General features: G+C 47.5%; 1 protein-coding gene across 2 annotated transcripts in view; it reads left to right on the forward strand.

Moving 5' to 3' along the window:
* The window catches only part of NTRK3 (neurotrophic receptor tyrosine kinase 3), a 234413-nt gene that overhangs the window by 193962 nt on the left and 22506 nt on the right, over nt 1–17945 (forward strand). The window contains exon 16 of one of the 2 annotated variants that reach the window (XM_075431339.1): nt 5640–5714. The exons of the other annotated variant lie outside the window; for it this stretch is intronic. Coding sequence (XP_075287454.1) covers nt 5640–5714 — 75 coding nt within the window. The remainder of the gene's footprint in view (nt 1–5639; nt 5715–17945) is intronic. 2 annotated transcript variants of the gene reach the window in all.

The following is a 17945-nucleotide window of genomic DNA, read 5'->3' on the forward strand; positions in this document are numbered from 1 at the left end:
GAAGGTTTCATCTCTGTAAATGTACGTTGCACTAAGGAAAGGACTTAGAATGAAAAGTACTTTAATTTTCTGCTGTACTACGTGGGATTCTAGTGAACGTGTCTTGCTTTGTCATACCTATATAGGTAAGGGCAGGAAAGTCTCATAGTGACCTGGAGATGTGACCTGGAGACCCCTAGTACTGATACAGAGGGGCCAGCCAAGCAGAGCTACAGTCTTTCTATGTGCAGGAGCCCCTGTCTGCTGGTGAAAGTATTATGTGCCCTTCTCAGTATCTGTTTACCCCACATGTCCCACTGCCCCAGCCCCTGATTTGCTCTTTCTTTCTCTGTTTTCATTGCCACCTCTATGCCCCATGAGGTGTGGATGGCTCATGCCATGGTGCTTTACAGCTGCCCTGACTGGTGGTTTGAGGGCTGAAGAACCCATTTCCCCCTAACTTGCAGTAGGGTTGGAAACAAGGGAGGTGAGGGAACTGCTCAATGTGGGTTGTGTGGGTTAACTGTCTCTGTGCTTGTCCTGGTGTGTTCTGCATGCAGGAAAAGTCAGTGTGATATTGAATGTGCTGGTCTTTGATATCTCTGTGGCTCCTATAAAAACCTCTGCAAATTGAATTTGCGGCACAGTTCCTTATCTCCTGAAAGGAAGATGTAACAGCATCATCTTGTGTTTTAGCCAGATATTTTTCCTCAACATTTCCCCATCTCTACACCGAGGGAAAAAAACAAATGTTGAGTCTTTTTTTTTTTTCCCCCTTCCTTCTATTTGAAATGTTAAGAGCCCTTCACACAAAGCAACTCAAGTGCAAAGGAATTAATTGGGGAAATTAGATTGTGTTGTATTTCTGGCATTTTCTCAGAAATAGTAATTGCCCTAATTCTCCACCCTGCCAAGACCTCCTCCCGCACCCTGTTTCCCCCCTCTTCTTTTCCTCACTGTCTACCTGTCTTTCTCCTGCTTGAGTTGCTGTTTTCATGCTGTTGCCATTTATTTCATTTCAGTAATAAGAAGGATGTGGCAGGTGAAGAGCTCTCGCAATCTTGTGACATCTTCTTTGAAGCACAGGCACAAAAGAGCAGTTTGTTTTTGGGAAATAAAAACTGCCTGCTATGGTACTTGACCTCCATGCTTATGTCTCCTCCTGCTTGGGATATGTTGCTGCTGCATTGCAAGTCATTTGGCTCAGATTTTTTGTTTAATATAGTCTCATTGTTCACCTAAATACTGACCTCCATGGTTAACCCCTCTATCTTCCCCCCAAACCATCCAAACCCTCACACACTGAGAGCTAATCAAACTTATGATCTTCCAATCAAGCTCAGCCCCATTCCCAGACATTTGAAGTGAGGCTTTTGCTTTCTCCCAACCATTGGACTGAGCTCCAGAGAGCTGGGAGTTCAAAGCCTCTTCAGTTTAGCTTCCTGATGGTTTTTAACTCCTGACCTTCCATTTGCGGAGGTCATAGATGTAACCAAATAGGGAGGAATTGTTGATTATTCAGTATTTCACAACCTAAAACACCTGGTGATGTTCATAGCATGTTATAATCCAATGGAGATACTACAGTGGTTAGAAAAGTGTTGGGACTCCTTGTCTCAGGAGATGGTAGGTGCCACCAGCTGAGATGGGCTGAAAAAGTGATTGAATGGAATTGTGGAAGAAAAGTAATCTTTGAGGAGCTAGCAAACACAACATACTTCCCCTGTTTCAGGAAATCCCTGTGCCACTGGATTTACTGAGGACCGGAAGTCTATTGTGGCGCATATGCTGCGGGCTTTTCTGTTTCCATACTCTCCCCTGTGCATCTCTGACTGAGGTCAGTGTCCCAGCTGACTGGGCTTTAGCTGTTCTTAAAAGTTTTCCAGGCTGATCTCTGCTTTCCTGGGAGCTGGGGAGAGTATTGGGAGTAAAATGCTGGACCCAGCTGAGGGGTAGTGACACCATCTCCACGAAGTCGGAGATCCAGTTCAGTTCAGAAAGCTGGGATTGTTTTTCGACGTAGCCAAACTACCCAAGCCTGTTCGCCTCTGCTGTGAAAACTTGAGACAGCAAGTTTCCTGCAGGCATTTCAGAAGCCCTTTCCGTCAAAACAATTCCCTTCCCATAAAACTTAACTAAGGAGGGCAGGGCTCTCTTCCATTTTCAGTGGACCCTGCGTGCAGCCAACAGATCCAGAGAGGGAAGAGAAGCTACTTGTGATCCCCACCCATCTTCAAGTAGTTCCCTACCTGCATCCTTGACTGTGAAACTGTTTTTACCCCTGCTTTAATTTGTGTTGTCCAAGTGACCATCCACCTGCTAGAGGCTGCCTGTATACGATGCGCTCCCTTCCTCCCGCTGTCCCCGCTCTGAACATCCCATTAGCCTGAAAGCTGTAAGTTGTGTGGAAAAGAGCACAGTGCCCAGTGTTGAGACAGAGAGAGACTCCTGTGATGGAGATCTCTCCAAAACATGTTCCTCTGTCGTGTCACCAGAAACAAGGAAGGATTTTGTACAGAGCAGGCCAGAGAAGTTCATGGCTCCTGGGTTGTACCAAGGTGGCCTGATTTAAACTGTAGCTAGAGCAGAAGAAGGTGGAGAACCATATGCCAGCAAGCTTCATCATTCTAGCCCCAGGTGGACCAGTAACAGTGTGTGTGCTCCTGAGAATACTGTAATGAAACATTCACGCTTTGGAAGGAGCACTGCCACTTACAGTCGAGGGAGACTTGGATGTGTAAAACACTCCCCTCTCACCTTCTCTAGGTTGTTGGACCCATTTCCCCACTGCATCCCAGCTGGCCCGGGACTTCCTCCTGCTTTCCCGCCTGCAGGACCATGATCTCAGCTCTCCTTTACCATGGGGACTGTCATGAGATCACATATCGGTCAGGAAAGGTGGGGAGCATCCCCAAACTCAGTGTGATCAGCAAAAGAACTGGAGCCAGAGAAGTTCTAAACCAGTTTAGTGTGAGCAGAGATAAATTATGCTTTGCCTCAAGACAAACTGAAGACCTCCCTAGAAAAATTAAGGTGCAAATATCTTCATCATCCTCCTTAAGATGTTTGCAAGGAAAGAAATCATTGCCTTTCTTTTTTACCCCTGATTCCTGCATGGTCAGAGTTTCTGCAGGCTTTCCCCTCCTGATCCCCTTCTGTTTCATAGTCCTGCCTCTCTCACAGCCGCAGCGAGCTCCTTCTCTACGCCAGCTGGATGGAGAAAGCCCCTATTTGCAAGCAGCTGTCTTTAATAAACAGACTGTTTAGGGCTGGGCTGTCAAAGAGACCGTGTTCAATGTACAATCAAGGGGCAACGATGCACAAAATTACACACACACACAAAATAGGATCTTTTCTCCGTGTGTGTTGAGCTTTGAAGTGATTCCACCTCTCTCATCCCCATCCAATTATATGGGCAATACATAAGACTGCTAAAGGAATTAGTGAGGGAAACCTTTACACTGCCTAATCAATATCGTTCTGCTCAGTACAAGGCATCTCCAAGGCTCTGGCCCCAGTTGTGTTCTCATTTGCCCTCTGAAAACACAAGTTCACCTTCTCACTATTTGGGCTGTGGTGACCAAGAGGAAAGCCAGCAGTGTGTCTGTTGAAAATGTTTGTTGCCACAGAGTTTCTTCCCTGCATTGAAAAACACAAAAGACGTAACACAGCACTGCCAAAATCACGTTCAGGGTTTTAAAGAGGATTCCTGTGCAGGCCAGAAAGACCTTTCCTCTTTTTCAATTGTATGGCCTTATAGAAATGGCCAGCAACCTTATAAGCAAAGACACCAGATTATGATTTTTCTGAGCACCACTGAGGCAAGATGCCAGATTTTATGGGCCACTAGACTGATACAATATAGCAAATCCTGTGTTCCACTGTGAATTCTGAGACCATATTATCAATTAATGTGAAGCATTAAAAAATCCAAATCCCTTTTAGTTCCCTGCAGTCATTAGTGACAAGATACACTATCTATAGCTCAAATGCTTTGCCAGCATCCCCTGGCAGCAAGGCAGAAACTCCACTCCTATTTTTTCCAATACATACAAGCAAAACATATGAGATCAGTGGTTTTTACAGTCAGATTCGGCTGCCTCTTCATATTTACTTAGACGGAGGAATAAATCAGGTTTGGGTTACTCTCTGGGTTAGTTATTTGTTATTGGAATAAATGCATGGTAATAGATCTGACAGAGGAAGATGTTTCTCTTTCAGCTCTGTGTTAGAGGCAGAATTTTCTTTGTTCTGCACTATATTACATTGATGGTTTTTTCCACTGCTGGATGACTTCGTTTGCTCTGCTTCTTTCCAATGTCCATACCTCTGCCACAGCTGCCTGTAGGATGTGGCTTCATGTGATAGATCGGTCTTTTCTTTTTCCCTAACTGTAACAATGTAATGCAGAGGCAATTTAAACAACCATCATGAAACAATTTTCTAAGCCTTCCCCCCCACCCATTTCCTACCTCAACTTTTTGGGAAGGGAGGTGAGCCAGTCAATCACGCAGCAATCCCCCAAGCAGAATGAGCTGTCAGCTACATTCAGCAGCTCAATTTTCACCTCTGGTGTGGGGTGGGAAGGCACCCGGGGTGATGACTAGCTGGACACACCCTGAGGCTGTATTTTTGGTATTCCCAGGGCAGCTGTCAGCCTGAGCTCCTAAGTAGCACAGCCAGAAGTCTCCCCCCAAACAACCATGCTCACCAACTGCCCTTTCATCTTGGGACTTAGTCTCCTTTTTGTCCCGGTGGGAATACAAACACCTTACCAGAAAGTCAGTAGACCTTAGGCTCATCATTCACTTTTAATTTGCACACTGAGATACCTACCCCTTTTCCTCCCTTCCGTTCCCCAAATCTTTCCTGCCTTGATACACTGGAAAACATAGTGCTGTATTTTCTGCTCCATTGTTTTGCTTCCCTTGTCCCCTGCTAGGGTTCAGTTTTGCAGGCACTGGCAGGTTTGCAGCTAATCGGAAGCTGTGGGATGAAGTTTTTTCTTCCTTCCCAACCTGCAACAGTATTGATGGGACAAAGACTTTTGGGGAAGCGTAGGGTGATGTATCAGGATCTTCGCTGGGACATTTGGCCAACAGTGCCATTAACTTTGGATAACCTGAACTTACTTGAGTAAGGACATCAGGCCTGGGTCTTGTTCTGCTGGCAGAAGCAGATGGGTCCCTGCACTGTGCCCAGGAAGGCTAGTGATGGACGAGGAGCAGGATGGTTAAGTACCTGATAGGGAGGAACTGCTCAAGCCTCCTAAAATTTCTCCTGTCAGAGAGGGACTCTGGGTCCCCTGAGGGATGTAGTTCACAGTCCACGAAGAAGATTCAGGAGGCCAGAGCACCCTGTGACTCTCACCCAGTACCAGTGCTGGCTCCTCACCCTCCCTCTAAACTGGTGCAGGTGATGGTGTGGGGTGCAAGATGGTGGTGACCAGGGCCAGGGGGTCCCACCTGCCCCGTGCCCTCACAGGAAGGGTTGTGCAGTGTTAGGATATTGTAGCCAGTGAAAGACATACGGTTCGGTTAAAGACATACCCTTTCCCTTCTTGTCCCCTTGCTTCATCTTCCCCATCCCTCCCTCCCTCTCTCACCCTTCCCTTCTCTTTTGTTTGTCTCCTTCCCTTGTTTTCACCCATTCACTGTCAGGAAGGGCCGCGTCCGAAGGGCCAGTTCAGCACAGCGTGGCAGCGACAGAGACTGGCACCGCCGGCAGCTGCAACAGTGAGTGGATCTCGACCCCTGGGGCAGCTGGAAGCGGGGGACTGGTGCCGCTTGAGCATGAAGTGACACATGGGGTTGAGTGGCTTTGGGACTAGGTTGGGTCTAGTGCATTTGGCAGCGAAGGGGCTCTCGTGTGTGATGGGAACTGGACATGTTTCTACTATAGCAACTCTCTGGGGCTTGTCTGTATGGTGAGATAATATGTGATGAATGCAAAGTACTCAGTGCAATCTTCCTCCACGGGTGTTCAGGCTGTGTCTGCACTAGTGGACAGCGTGGACCATCATCTGGCTCTGACGGCAGCGAGTGCAGCACCGTTTGTCTCCGTACAGCTAAACCACTCTGCACCTCCAAGCAGGGTGGCATTTGCACTGCTTACTGGGAACTGTCCCTGACTTGTGTTGTCCTCCCAGCAGTTGCTTAACACTGTCAAATTGGCATGGACTAAAACCAGACTATATGAACAGCTGGAACATCACATGCCTGCCCTGATGCCTTTTGTTTGCTAGTCTAGACACAGCCTCGGTATCTGAACAGTTGGGTGAGTGGATGTCAACCATCACTGCCCCGCTGCTGCTCCTGTCCCTTGCCCAGAGGAGTGGCAGTGAGAGATCGGTGTGGGTTTGATGCTCTGGCAGTGCAAAGGAGTTTGGGTTTGCCAAGGTGGCAGCTGATGGGAGCTGCGCAAGGTGGCTGAGGGCTGGTAACATCTCTGTTCACCTTGCCCTCCCTCCCATGGTGGCAAGCCACCATTGCGTTGTGCTCACTGCATGCTGGAGCCTCTGCGTAGGGATGCTCAGCCCAGAGGGTCCCAGCATCCTAGAAGCCACTGTCAGCAAGCTGCAAGGCTACTGGAGGTGAGCTACAGAAGCCTGTGAGAGGAGCCAAGATTGAACTTTATTCTTCATGGTTTTGCTGCTGGCACACAAGGAAGTGCTCTGTTGATCCAGAAAGCTGGGGAGCCTTTGTTTGAGTCCATTTTGGAAGCGGATTGAGCTAATCCACGCAAAGACACTGTCTGTGCAGAGCAATTATGACCCATCATAAGTTAAGGTAGGAAAGTGATGGCTTCCACACTTTATTTCTCAATAGATTCCCTGTGCCAGCAAGTCCAGCGAGATGGGCATAAATATTTGTGAAGTAGCCGTGATCAGGACAAATTACTGGGGTCCAATTACCCAAACCTCCCTGTGATTTTGCTAGGTGAGTTGTATGCTCCTGGCCAGGTGATGAAGGACTAGCTGTTCCACCATCCATCTTCCTCCCAGTGTCACCACCACTCCTCCTGCCCTGGGAGTGACTGGGATTAAGAGAATGCCTACGTGGTGTTAAGCAGCTGAGTGGATCTCACAAAGCCCTCCTGGGATCCGTGACGGAGCAGGGCTCTGGCAGCTCCTGACTGTTGCCAGAAGCACATGGGAGTGTGAGTTTAGACATCGCTGATTTTACAGGGGATATGTCAGCAGATAAGAAGACGTGCCACCGAAAGGTGATTTTATTACGTTTATGCCTTTCTGAGTCAAAATTGAATTGCAGGGTGTGGATGGGAATTTAGCTCTAAACACTGATGTAATTTTGTATCCTCAGCCCTGAAGGCAGTTTTTTAAAATTTATTTTCCCCTGTGCCCTGACATTATTTTTTTGCCTTTCAGTCATGTCCTTATGACAGAACAAATACTGGGGTTGACCTTTGCAATGTGACATAATAATATGTGACTTCTTTATAGCTCTTTTCATCCAAAATCCTTGGCACACTATGAATCTGATCCTGTAACTGCTTACCACTGGGCTTAGCACTCACTGCTCTGAGCAATCCCTGGGGAAGCCAGAGGAGCACTCTGTGCCGAAGTGCTATACCCGGTATTATCTGCAGGATCAGGTCCTGGAGAAATGTAGCACTTGTCTGTGAATAGCCACATTTTGGAGAAAGCAAGCCTTGCCCTCTCATTTATGATTTTTATTCGCTGTCAGAGTGCCATGCCCAGAACTAACATGACAACCTCCTCTTGGCTAAAATGTCATGACAGGTGATGCTTGGGTCATATTTATAGCTATCACCCACAACCTTGTTACTCACTTTTTATTATTTTTTTCCCAGCCCTGAAAGCATGGTAATTAAACTCCCTTAGCTTATCTTGCACTATTTGATCCTGCAGAAATCACAGCATTTTATCTTATTAACAAGTAGGAATTAAAGAATTAAAACTACTCAGAGGGAAAAAGGAACATAACCACTCTCCCCATGCATTTCTTGTGAAACAACTGTGCACTGTGCCCTCAGAGACCCCAGGCTGAGCCCCCGTGGCTTGACACAGGACGGGAATCCCAGACCAGTGAATGCTTGGGCTGAAAAATACTTTCTACTTTGCAATTCCAGTTCTGAAAGGGAGAGCCCAGTTAGGTGCATGGAGAAGTAGAGTCCAGCAGTGAGACCCCAGACTTGGACTGGGCTGCGGGTCCCTTCCATGCTACTGATGTCCTCTGTTGCCGTATGAAAGTCAGTTAGTTCTGTGCCTTGGTTTCCCATTGTTATAAAGTGATCCCTGTTCATCTTCTCCAAGGAGATTCACATGAAAAAAAGATTGCAAGGGATACCGTCATTATGGTGTTGGGAGACAGGTAAGTACATTAGAAATATATAGCGACCCTGTGAGCTGAGACATTTGTGGTATTGGTTCAAGGAGAGTGAATTTTGGAAGTCCTCAATAGCTGGAAAATGCAAAGAGAGAAGCAGGTAGCATCCTTGCGCCCACCTCTTCTTGGCATGTTCAGGATGGGGGGAACCAGGAGAGAGACCTGCTCCACCTTCTTGGTGATGGGAAGAGGTTAAATATGGGGATGGAGACCCACTAACCATCAGTAGGTATCTACACACTTTGCTGTTGTTTACCATCACTAGAGTACTGCATCTACCCCCACTCTTAAAAAATAAATTCATTAGGAGTAGAGAGGGGTGGAAGGGATTCCCCGGATCATCAAATCCAATCCCCTGTTGCATCAATCACATCAGATTTATCCTTTTCATAATCAAGCACCACTATTAAATGTGCTCCTAAGGGAAGACAGTCCCGGAATCTCATTGCTTTAACTCGTAGATGCTGCTAATTTCCAGACTATGCTTAGTCATGGCCCGTTTGTTAAGCAGCAGGTACCTGGCACAGAAGCAAGAAACTTAAAACAGTTTTCTTAAAATAACCACCCAGAAATCCAATCCACAGAAAAATGCTGAGGTTGCAAAGGGGAACGTGCAAGGTCATGTAATGATAACAGGGAGGCGAGCTCACACTTGCCTCTGCCTTGTAGTACAGACTTTGCATAATAACCTGCCATTTAATCGTGTATGATACAGTTGACTTACAAGGCAAAAGTACTCACAGAACAAAGGAACTTCTTTGCTATTCTTCTCCATAATACTCATTGTGTAACCCTCTGTCTCTTTTGCTGGGTATAACTAACCCTGAGCTACACATTTGACTATTTTTTCCTTTATTGGCAGGCTTTTCCATGCCATTTATTGCTTTACTGTACAAGGCATTACCTGAGCAGCATCTTTGAGAAGTCAATGGGTTGCATTGCCCCATTTTACAGGTTAGGAAACGATGCACAGAGCCATCAGCCATATCAACCCACAGAGCTGCAAGGGCAACTTTCCTCCTCTGAAATGCCCCTGCTTTACTCACTGCAGTCTTCTTCACTCCAAACCATGCAATTGCTACCCAGCCAGAGGAAAGGGGCTGGTGCAGCACTCTGCCTTGGGGCACACAGTGTACGTTGCATGCCATGGAAGTGACGGGATGGCTTAGGCCCCTGACTTGCTGGCTTTACAGTCTTGTTCAGTTAGTCAATCAGCGTATGATTGATGAGGGGTAGAAAGAAATACACGAGTATAGGCAGAGGTGCAAAAATGCTGAGTTACTCATTGTAGCACCCATTAGTTGTGACCTAGCCCACAGAGGGCAATGGCACATGGAATCATACATGTTTAGATCGAGTCGCAGCCGTGCAGCATAACCAGCCGGAGTGACTGAGGAGCAGGGCTCACTTGACAAAAACAGGTTTGCAACTAGGACGCCACAATCCCATGTTTGCTTATTTAACTTGGCAGGTATTCAAGAGAAACAGGCGTGGGGGGGGGGGTGTCAGAGCTGATCTCGGTACCAGTGTGTGGGATTTTGACTTTCTATTTCAAAGCTCCTGTTTGGAAAATAAATGCGCTCAGAATCCCCCCTCCTTTTTTTTTTTTTTTAAGCATTATTTAAATGTCATAAGAATCATACAGTGCCCACCTTAATGTTGCTAACAAATTAAAATATTTTATTAGCCTATAATGTGAAAATTATTACCATGGATGTTATAAAAATCCAAAGCTCTCCAGAGGCCACGATGCCAGTGGGTCTAAAATGCATGCAAATATATTTCATTGCCACAAAGGTATCAGGGGTCAGACAGGCAGCCCCCAGCCTCGGGGCGACAGGCTGTTAGTGTGGGAGGGAACGAGGTGCATCTCACAGCAAAGAGGGAGAAAGCAGATCTCTCAGCTGGTTTTGCTGGAGTTTTGCAGAGTGAATGCCTGGCTGTTTTGGATGGTTTCAGAGGAAACTGTTGGTGCCGTTCCCATGCACCTCTCTCAGGGGGAGGGTGAGGAAGTGCTCCAGGCAGCTCACCCCCACCAGGGCTGAGCAGTTTTGAACCTCTGGCCCCATCCTGCTAACGCAGAGAGGGCGAGTGCCCATTCCCCTCAGGCATCCACATCCCCTGGTGCCCCTTTCCTCCTGCAGATGACTGGATGTGTCCCTCCCAACAAGTGATGCTTAACGCAGGGCAGGCAGGAGACAGCCACATCCAGCTCTGAGAAGGCAGCCCATGCCCCCTGCCCTACACAGCCGGCACCCAGAGAGGTTGGGTGATAAAGTGGCCCCTGCTTTGGCCAGGCGACACCAGACACTCCCTAAGTGGTGGCTCCTGAGCTGGTCCCTTGCTCCTTGCAGAGCCAGTGGGCTTCTGTTGGTTACTCCTCACTGGCTTGAGCAAGTGTCAAGTGGCTCAAAGATTAATTACCATTTAACCGGCTGTATTTCCATCTCTGTAGAAGGCTGCAGTGAGAAAGACAGAAGTACTGGGATAATTTACCCTGGTATTACACAGCAGATTACCCTGTACTTACAAGGTCACCAGTTACCATGTAATTAGACCTCCAAAGCAGGGAAGTCCGTGATAGGTTTCCAAACCACTCTTCTTCCCAGTGTCAGAGAGCAGAGGGATGGCAGCAAAGTGCAGACTGAGACCTCATTAGGTGCATTTAAAGCTGTTAAATAGTTTAAAATTCAAGCTGAGGGAGGTGCAATGAGAGGGCAGCAAGGCCACCTGTACCTGCCAGTGAGAAGGAGGAAAAAAGAAAAACCACAGCAGCTTGCTAGGAAATGCAGGGAAACCAAAACAGAAAGGAGGGCTCTGAGGGAGCTAAGTGTGCCAGGCAGCTGGGGGCTGAACGGTAGCTACGGCTGCTGCTCTTCAAGCTTCATCAGGGAGAGCTTTGCCAGTGGTGGAGGACTCTGCTGAGCCACAGAGCTGCGTGACTGCTGGGTCGTGCCCCATGGGACAGTGTCCATGGGGCCATGTGGGATGCTACAGCAGGGATGCCCCGGGGGTAAAAATGAGGGGTGGGCAGCAGGACACCCTCCTTGTGCCTGCTGCCTCCCTGCTTCTTGCTCTGGATTGCCATCCTCCGTTTTTCACACACACCCAAATCAGACACCCACTCCTGGAGCATTTTGAAGAATGACAAATTCCTTTGGTTATCAAACACAAATTCCAGTAGCAGCTCATTGCACCTCTCAGGTGGCTAATAAAGCACCGAGCCAGTTCTGATCAATATACAGCACGTATCTCTGTAAAGTAAGACTGTGCCCGCCCCAGGCCACACTGCATTTTGTCTTTAAAAACCCTGTCCTCTTCACAGCCAGCACAGTCCCTTGTGGAGTGGCAGCTCCCCAGGAAGCTTGTGGCTTTCAGTGTGCCAGTGAAACAAATGCTCTTCTGAAGCCATCCATGTAAAGAACCCAAGTCAAAAAGCAAAGTGTGTGCCTCTACAGCAATCATTATTTTAAATACTCTTCTACTACATGGCCATATGTCCCTGACTCAGCCCTGCAAAGAGTATCCATAAGGTCGACAGCTTCTGGAGAGGTGCAGCAGAAACAAAGACAGTGTGAAGCGATTGATTGCTGAGGATAGAAAGAGCTGTATGTAAATAGTTCGTCTAAAGAATGACCAGAGTGGGAAGATGTGCTACCTGATTGCAAATATTTACGGAGTTGTGAGTCTGAAGGTTAGAAAACATTGAGAGAAGTATGTAGACGTTAGCACAGGGATAACGTGGTGAGGATGAGGCTGGGGAAAAAAAAAAATCAGTGTGGCAAGCATTTCCATCCGTAGGCAAGATTTGCTTGTGAATTTCTGAGGGAGGCCGTGGGTTGCCCACTGGGATATTTGGATTGGCACCCATTGATTCGTTAGCAAATCCTTTAGGGCCCTTACTCACAAAGGAAAAAGGGCAGAAAGAAATTTAATAGGATTTCTTTTTCAGCTCTGCTCTTTGGGCTGTAAAGCTGTTTCCTACGCAGACATGTGTGTTATTGCCTGTGCATGCTGCATACACATACGTAACGCTCTTGGACTAGAGCAGCTTATCCAGAGGCAGCGAAACCAGCCAAGGATTTAAGCCCAGCATTTGTAGTCATGTTTCTCCTTGAAGTAAATGCTCCAGCAATTACATAATTGAGGACTGTCCTGTCTGCTCAGTGTATGTCTGCAGGGGTCATTCATCCTATCAGATGCTGCAGAACATTAGTGGTTTCTTTAGACTCACTTTCTCCTTCTGTCCTTCCTCTTGTGGCTAACCCTAATGGAGAGCTGGTGGCTAGAGACTCATCTAGGAAAATTTGTTCAGTTCGGAGAGCTGACCATCTAGAAGCAGTCCTATATTACAGCAAAAGCAGTCAGAATTGTCCAACCGGGTGCTGGGTTTGTGAAATGGTCCCAGCGGGGCTCACTGGGGTGGAGCGTCTGGCTGACTGCAGGAAGGGGAGCAGAAGGCAGCTAGCGGTATCTGTGATGGCCACTTAGTGCTTAAGGGCTCTAATGGCATCTGGGAACCAGGTTCCTGTGTTTGTGGGTTTGCTTATTTATTTATGCTCCTGGCTAAATAAAGTAGGGAGGAAGAATTTTAACACAGTGGTTAAAATGCATGGGACTCCAGCAACTCTGTCCTACTCAAGGGCATCCAGAAAACTTGACAAAGAATGGACAGAAAGTCTCAGGTGGAAAAATAATGCACAGAAAGTCTCAGGTGGAAAAATAAGAGTAGAAGAGGATGCAATGCTTGATTCCTTAAAATTTTCAAATTCAGCTTGTTTTCCAGCAGAATCCTGCAGCCAAACTCCAGCCTCACCTTCTGGATGTGCCACCATTTTTGCTATTGCTGGCTTTAGTTCTGGCTCTTGCCAGGGCTGCTGCTGCTGCCCCATCGCAGCCATGCTCAGATGGGTGCAGTCGCTCTCTTCTCCTGTGCCTGTCCCTCTTTGGCTGCTGTCACCATCTGCAGGGTCTCCTCTGCCTGCCACACCACCTTTTGGCAGTGCTGCTTCAGGCAGGCATGGGAAGGGCATGTCCAGGGCAACCTCCCCTCTTTTGAGTCTCAGGAAGTCTGGCCATTAGCATCGTACATACAGTGTGTCTCTACTGTGGCCTAACTCATGGGTTGGAGGGGGGGGAGGGGAGGGGGGACGTTGGGGTTTGCCTCTGCTGTGAAATGCAGCTCTCCATTCAGCAGTGCCAGAGCTGGCACAGATTTCCCACCGGCACTGATGAGTTTAATCACATCATTAGTAGGTGTGACACTGCAGCCTCCGATGATGAGCTCTTTATTTTAACACGGCTTGCAACGTATTTGTCTGAGATGCCATCTGTGCCTGCACTGCCTTCATTAGGAGAGAAAGTGTATGCATCTTCTGAATTGTTCTGTATTTCTGTGATCTTTCCCTGCTGAGAAACCACTGTTCAACTAGAGGGTGAGAACTCATACCTGAAGGAAGGCACCATCACCCAAAATGCTTAAACAGTCCAAATAAACAATTAGGAAGCGCACCATTGGGAACCGTCCTCAATTGGCCTACAGGAAACTGGCTAGAAGGAATGATCCAGCTATTTTATTGCTGAAAGTTTTTCATCTTGGTAAAGCACTAAGGCCCCATCCTCTAACCTAAAGTACTCTTAAGTTTTCAGGAAAGCAAGGAACAGATTTATATTTTAAAAAGACTTCGATTTTTATACCTCCATACCATGATTGCACATAAAAGTCTCTGGGTTGCTTGCCCAGTGTTTAGATACAACAGGTACTGTGAAGATTTGTGGGCACAGATCTGAGCATCTAACCTTCCCCCTGAAAAACTCCACTCTCTGCCAGGTATTTCTGGCGATGCCCCTTGATCAACCAACAGGCAGCACGCTCACAGTGTTTCACTGCTACTTAACTGCTGCACGTAAAGGAAGGGACCACTTCTACAGGGAGTTCCTATACCCTGCATTGTATTAAATTTCTTTCTCTACGCTGCCAGGCCTATGTTCAGTGAATCTGACATTAACAAGAAATAGATTTCCAAACAATCTAGCCTAATGAATTTTGAATATTATTATGATTAATGCCAAGGCAGTTGAACTGATTATCCAGCATCTAGAAGTTAAGTAATGGAGCCTTATCTAAATCATGTATAGTCGTCAGTCAGGACCGGCTCTGGCTGCAGACGAAGATGGAGCATTATTGGTTACCCAGAGGGGAGTCACTGACAGGACACAGAGGGACGATGGAAGGGGAAATTATGAGATACCAATCTGAAAGCATTTTAGCATAGAGCGATTGCACATGCAAGTGCTTTATTGGTCTTATTTCCTAAGCTGCATTTCTCAGGCCATTTTGAGCCTTTGCTTTTATACTGCCAGGTTAAGATTTATTGGTCAAATCTTCTTCCTACTTTCCAAAGCCAGAAACTGAGCTGATTTTCATTATCTGCATTGCCAAAAGAGTGGAATTCTGATGGACGCATTTCTTGCATCATGATGGTTTAACTTAGCCTCTCTCTGATTAGCTTTTGAGCTATTAAACACTTCTTGTAGTATTACCAGCTCACTGCAAAATGATAATGCAGATCAGTCATGGACAATTTCTGTTGGTACTTGCAGTCTTTGCAGACTACAGATCCCCTTTGAAGTTGGAACCAGCTGACAGCTGTGCTGTTTCATGGGTATTGAACGTCTCTCAGGAGGTCTTTCCTAAAAAAGACTGTGGTGTGGTGCAAGGGCCTCCAGCCTGGTGCAGATAAGTTGCTAAATCCATATGGTTCCTGACGAACTGACTATCTGATGGTTGTAGTTTGAATAGGTTTAGTGGCCTTCCCAGCCCCTGCTGTTACCTGGGCAGTGACCAAGAGAAAGGTGGCTTAGTTTGTAGCTTTTGAACAGCTCAGATGCGGTGCCCATGTTGTGGCTTTGGTGCAGAAGACCACAGAGGCCACCATCTGCATGCATCCTTCCGCAGAGCCGCCCAGTGCCAACCCACAGCCAAGCAGTAGGACTCCTGGGAAGCCACTAGGTCTCCCATTAGTGAACACATCCCCAGTTCTACCACTTCCCCGGTCATTCTGGGCCACAAGAATCTTTCAGTAGGTGGCCCAGAGACTCAGGAGGCTGGTCACCTCTCCTTCACATGGGGAGGCTCTAGCAGCAACTGTTAGGACAGGTGAGTAGGACCTGCTAGGACCTGGTGGTGGCCTCGCTGACCACTTGGTGCTTTGCAAGCTACAGCTGCTCTGCTCCCATGTCTCCTCAGCTGAGTGAAGCATGGCTGGGCTTCCTCACAGCTGATGTCCCACAGCTGGAGATCATGGCTTCTCGAGTATTTACTTACATGAATGAGAAATTTGCCTTGGTTGCTCTGCAGGCTGGTTGTGCCGCCCTTCCCTAGCAGTGGGTGCTGCTGCTTTGAGTTCTGGAAAGAAAAGGGGAGGGGTGAACCGTGGTAAGGAGTGCACCAAATAGATTATTGGCAAACATAATTAAAAATATATGTGCGATTACTCCTCTGTTTCCCTTTTCTTAACCATCCTCTGCATTACCTCTGGCATTTTTAGATGGCAGATAATATAACTGAGAGGACTCTTGGGTACAGGCAGCTCTTAGAGCAGCAGTGATTTATCTCAGGCCGTTTTGAGGTAGCAGAATTTACCTCTAGCTACAGCCACCCCACCATGTCTGCCCCCCTCATTTGCATAAGTAATTGGCAGCTTGTTAATAGCTCATTAGGAATGCTGAAAACCAAAACCGTGGGATTAAAACACACTCAGTGGAGCAGAGATGAGGGGAAGGGGGAGAAAGGCCGCTGTCCCTGCTTGCAAATTACACCGCTTGATTCAACGTGATTCAGAATTACAGGTCATAAAGCAACTAGATTGTTAAATGAAGTAAGGAAAAACAATGTCAATGGCAGGCTTTATTTTTAGACTCATGTTTAAACACAGTATGTGTATCTGGGGGGAACAAACGGTCCCTTGCCAAACAGTCCTACTGACAGCAGGAAGGTCTCACCCCCTTCTCAGTTTCGCATTAACCCTGCCTGGTCAGTCTTTCCCACTCCTGAGCGAGTCCATCTGGCTCCCTACATCACCTCATGAAAGGGACATTTGGTTCCTTTCCCCATGCTCTCTCTGGGTAAGCCCAACCCTCACGCCTCTGGCAGCAGACAACCTGCATCTCCCCTGCTTTGGGCAAGGCTAGGACACCCAGCACAGGTGCATGCAAGTGGAAGAAACAACTACAGGTTGCTTTGTGCATTCTGTAAATCTCCAGAAACCCTCTGTGATCCCTTGTGAACTGCTGTGACATGTCTTCAGTCACTGGCACACAGGGGAGCAGGCAGCAAGCCCCACACTGCGGCACTGCTGGAGCATGCAATGGAAGAGATGGTGCAGTGAGTGAGGATTAGGAGAGGACCAGATCTGCGGTTCCTAGAAAGTGGAGCAGACACATGCGGAGTGCTGCATGGTGAGGACAATACAAGTCAAGGGAGTCAAAATGTTTGGTGGAAGCTTTTCGTTGTTTGCTGACTGTTTTTAAGCTCACATTCAGCACTGGCTATGAAAGCAGGGACAGCAGAGGCCCAAGACCTGAGGGCAAGGACAGGGCTGCGCTGAGAGTTTGCAGTGATGGCTTTTGAATCACTTCGAAGAGGCTCAGCCTGGGGGCCGGTATGGCCATGGTGCATGATGCCTTTTCAGTCAGGAGAACACCTTGGGGATTTTTTGAGCATTGCCAGAGCAATGGCACAGTCTCAGACATAGCTAGCACCCTTCTTTCTGGATAAGCTGAAAGGAAATTACAGATAATGTACTTGGGAATCACATCCAGTCACAACTTGCAGTCAAATTCAGCTACCTCTGATGTAAACTACTTGGGTACTTAAGAGCCTAGTAAAGTGACAGTTAAAACTTTGAAATGTGGGACAGCTAATGTTCAGCAAAGCTCAGCTCGATCTGGCATTTCAGAGTTAATCCTTTTGCTTTGCAAAAGGTGCCCAGGAATCTGTTAGGACTCACAGAAGCAAAATACTGTCACATCTGATAGACAAATGTCTCTCAATGCTGCTGGATCCAGCACTGAAGGCTGGGAAGGAGTGTCTTCTCCTGGATCCTCAGCCACGAGCACATACTGCCCTTTGCTTCGCCCCTGAGAAGCCACCTTCTCATGCCTCAACCTGATCTGACAAACTTCGACTTACAAAGGAATGATCTACAGCAGTTTTGTTTGTTGTTTGTTTTTCTCCAAGAGCTCAGCTTAGCCAAACAGAGAAGCTGTTCCTGCTTCTTGCTTGCATTGCTTTTTTTTGTCCCTGTGTCCTCTTGGGTGACCCAACCACCTGCGGCTCTTACTCATACAAGGCTGTCCAGAACTGCGGAACAACACATCCTGCCCGCAGCACGAATCAATGTGTCCTGATGGGGACATACATCTGGCTGCTGGGGGAAGGTTCAGAGCTAAGAATCTTCCAGGGATCAGCCAGCTCCTAGAGCTGAGGTCTAAAGGACATATGTTCCTGTGCATCCCAGCCTGGGATGACAGCCAGGTGTGCAATTAAACAAGAGCCCAGGTTATCCCTACCTACAGCAGCAGGAACAGAAACAG

This window comes from Opisthocomus hoazin, chromosome 10, assembly GCF_030867145.1.
Source record: "Opisthocomus hoazin isolate bOpiHoa1 chromosome 10, bOpiHoa1.hap1, whole genome shotgun sequence".
NCBI lineage: Eukaryota > Metazoa > Chordata > Aves > Opisthocomiformes > Opisthocomidae > Opisthocomus > Opisthocomus hoazin.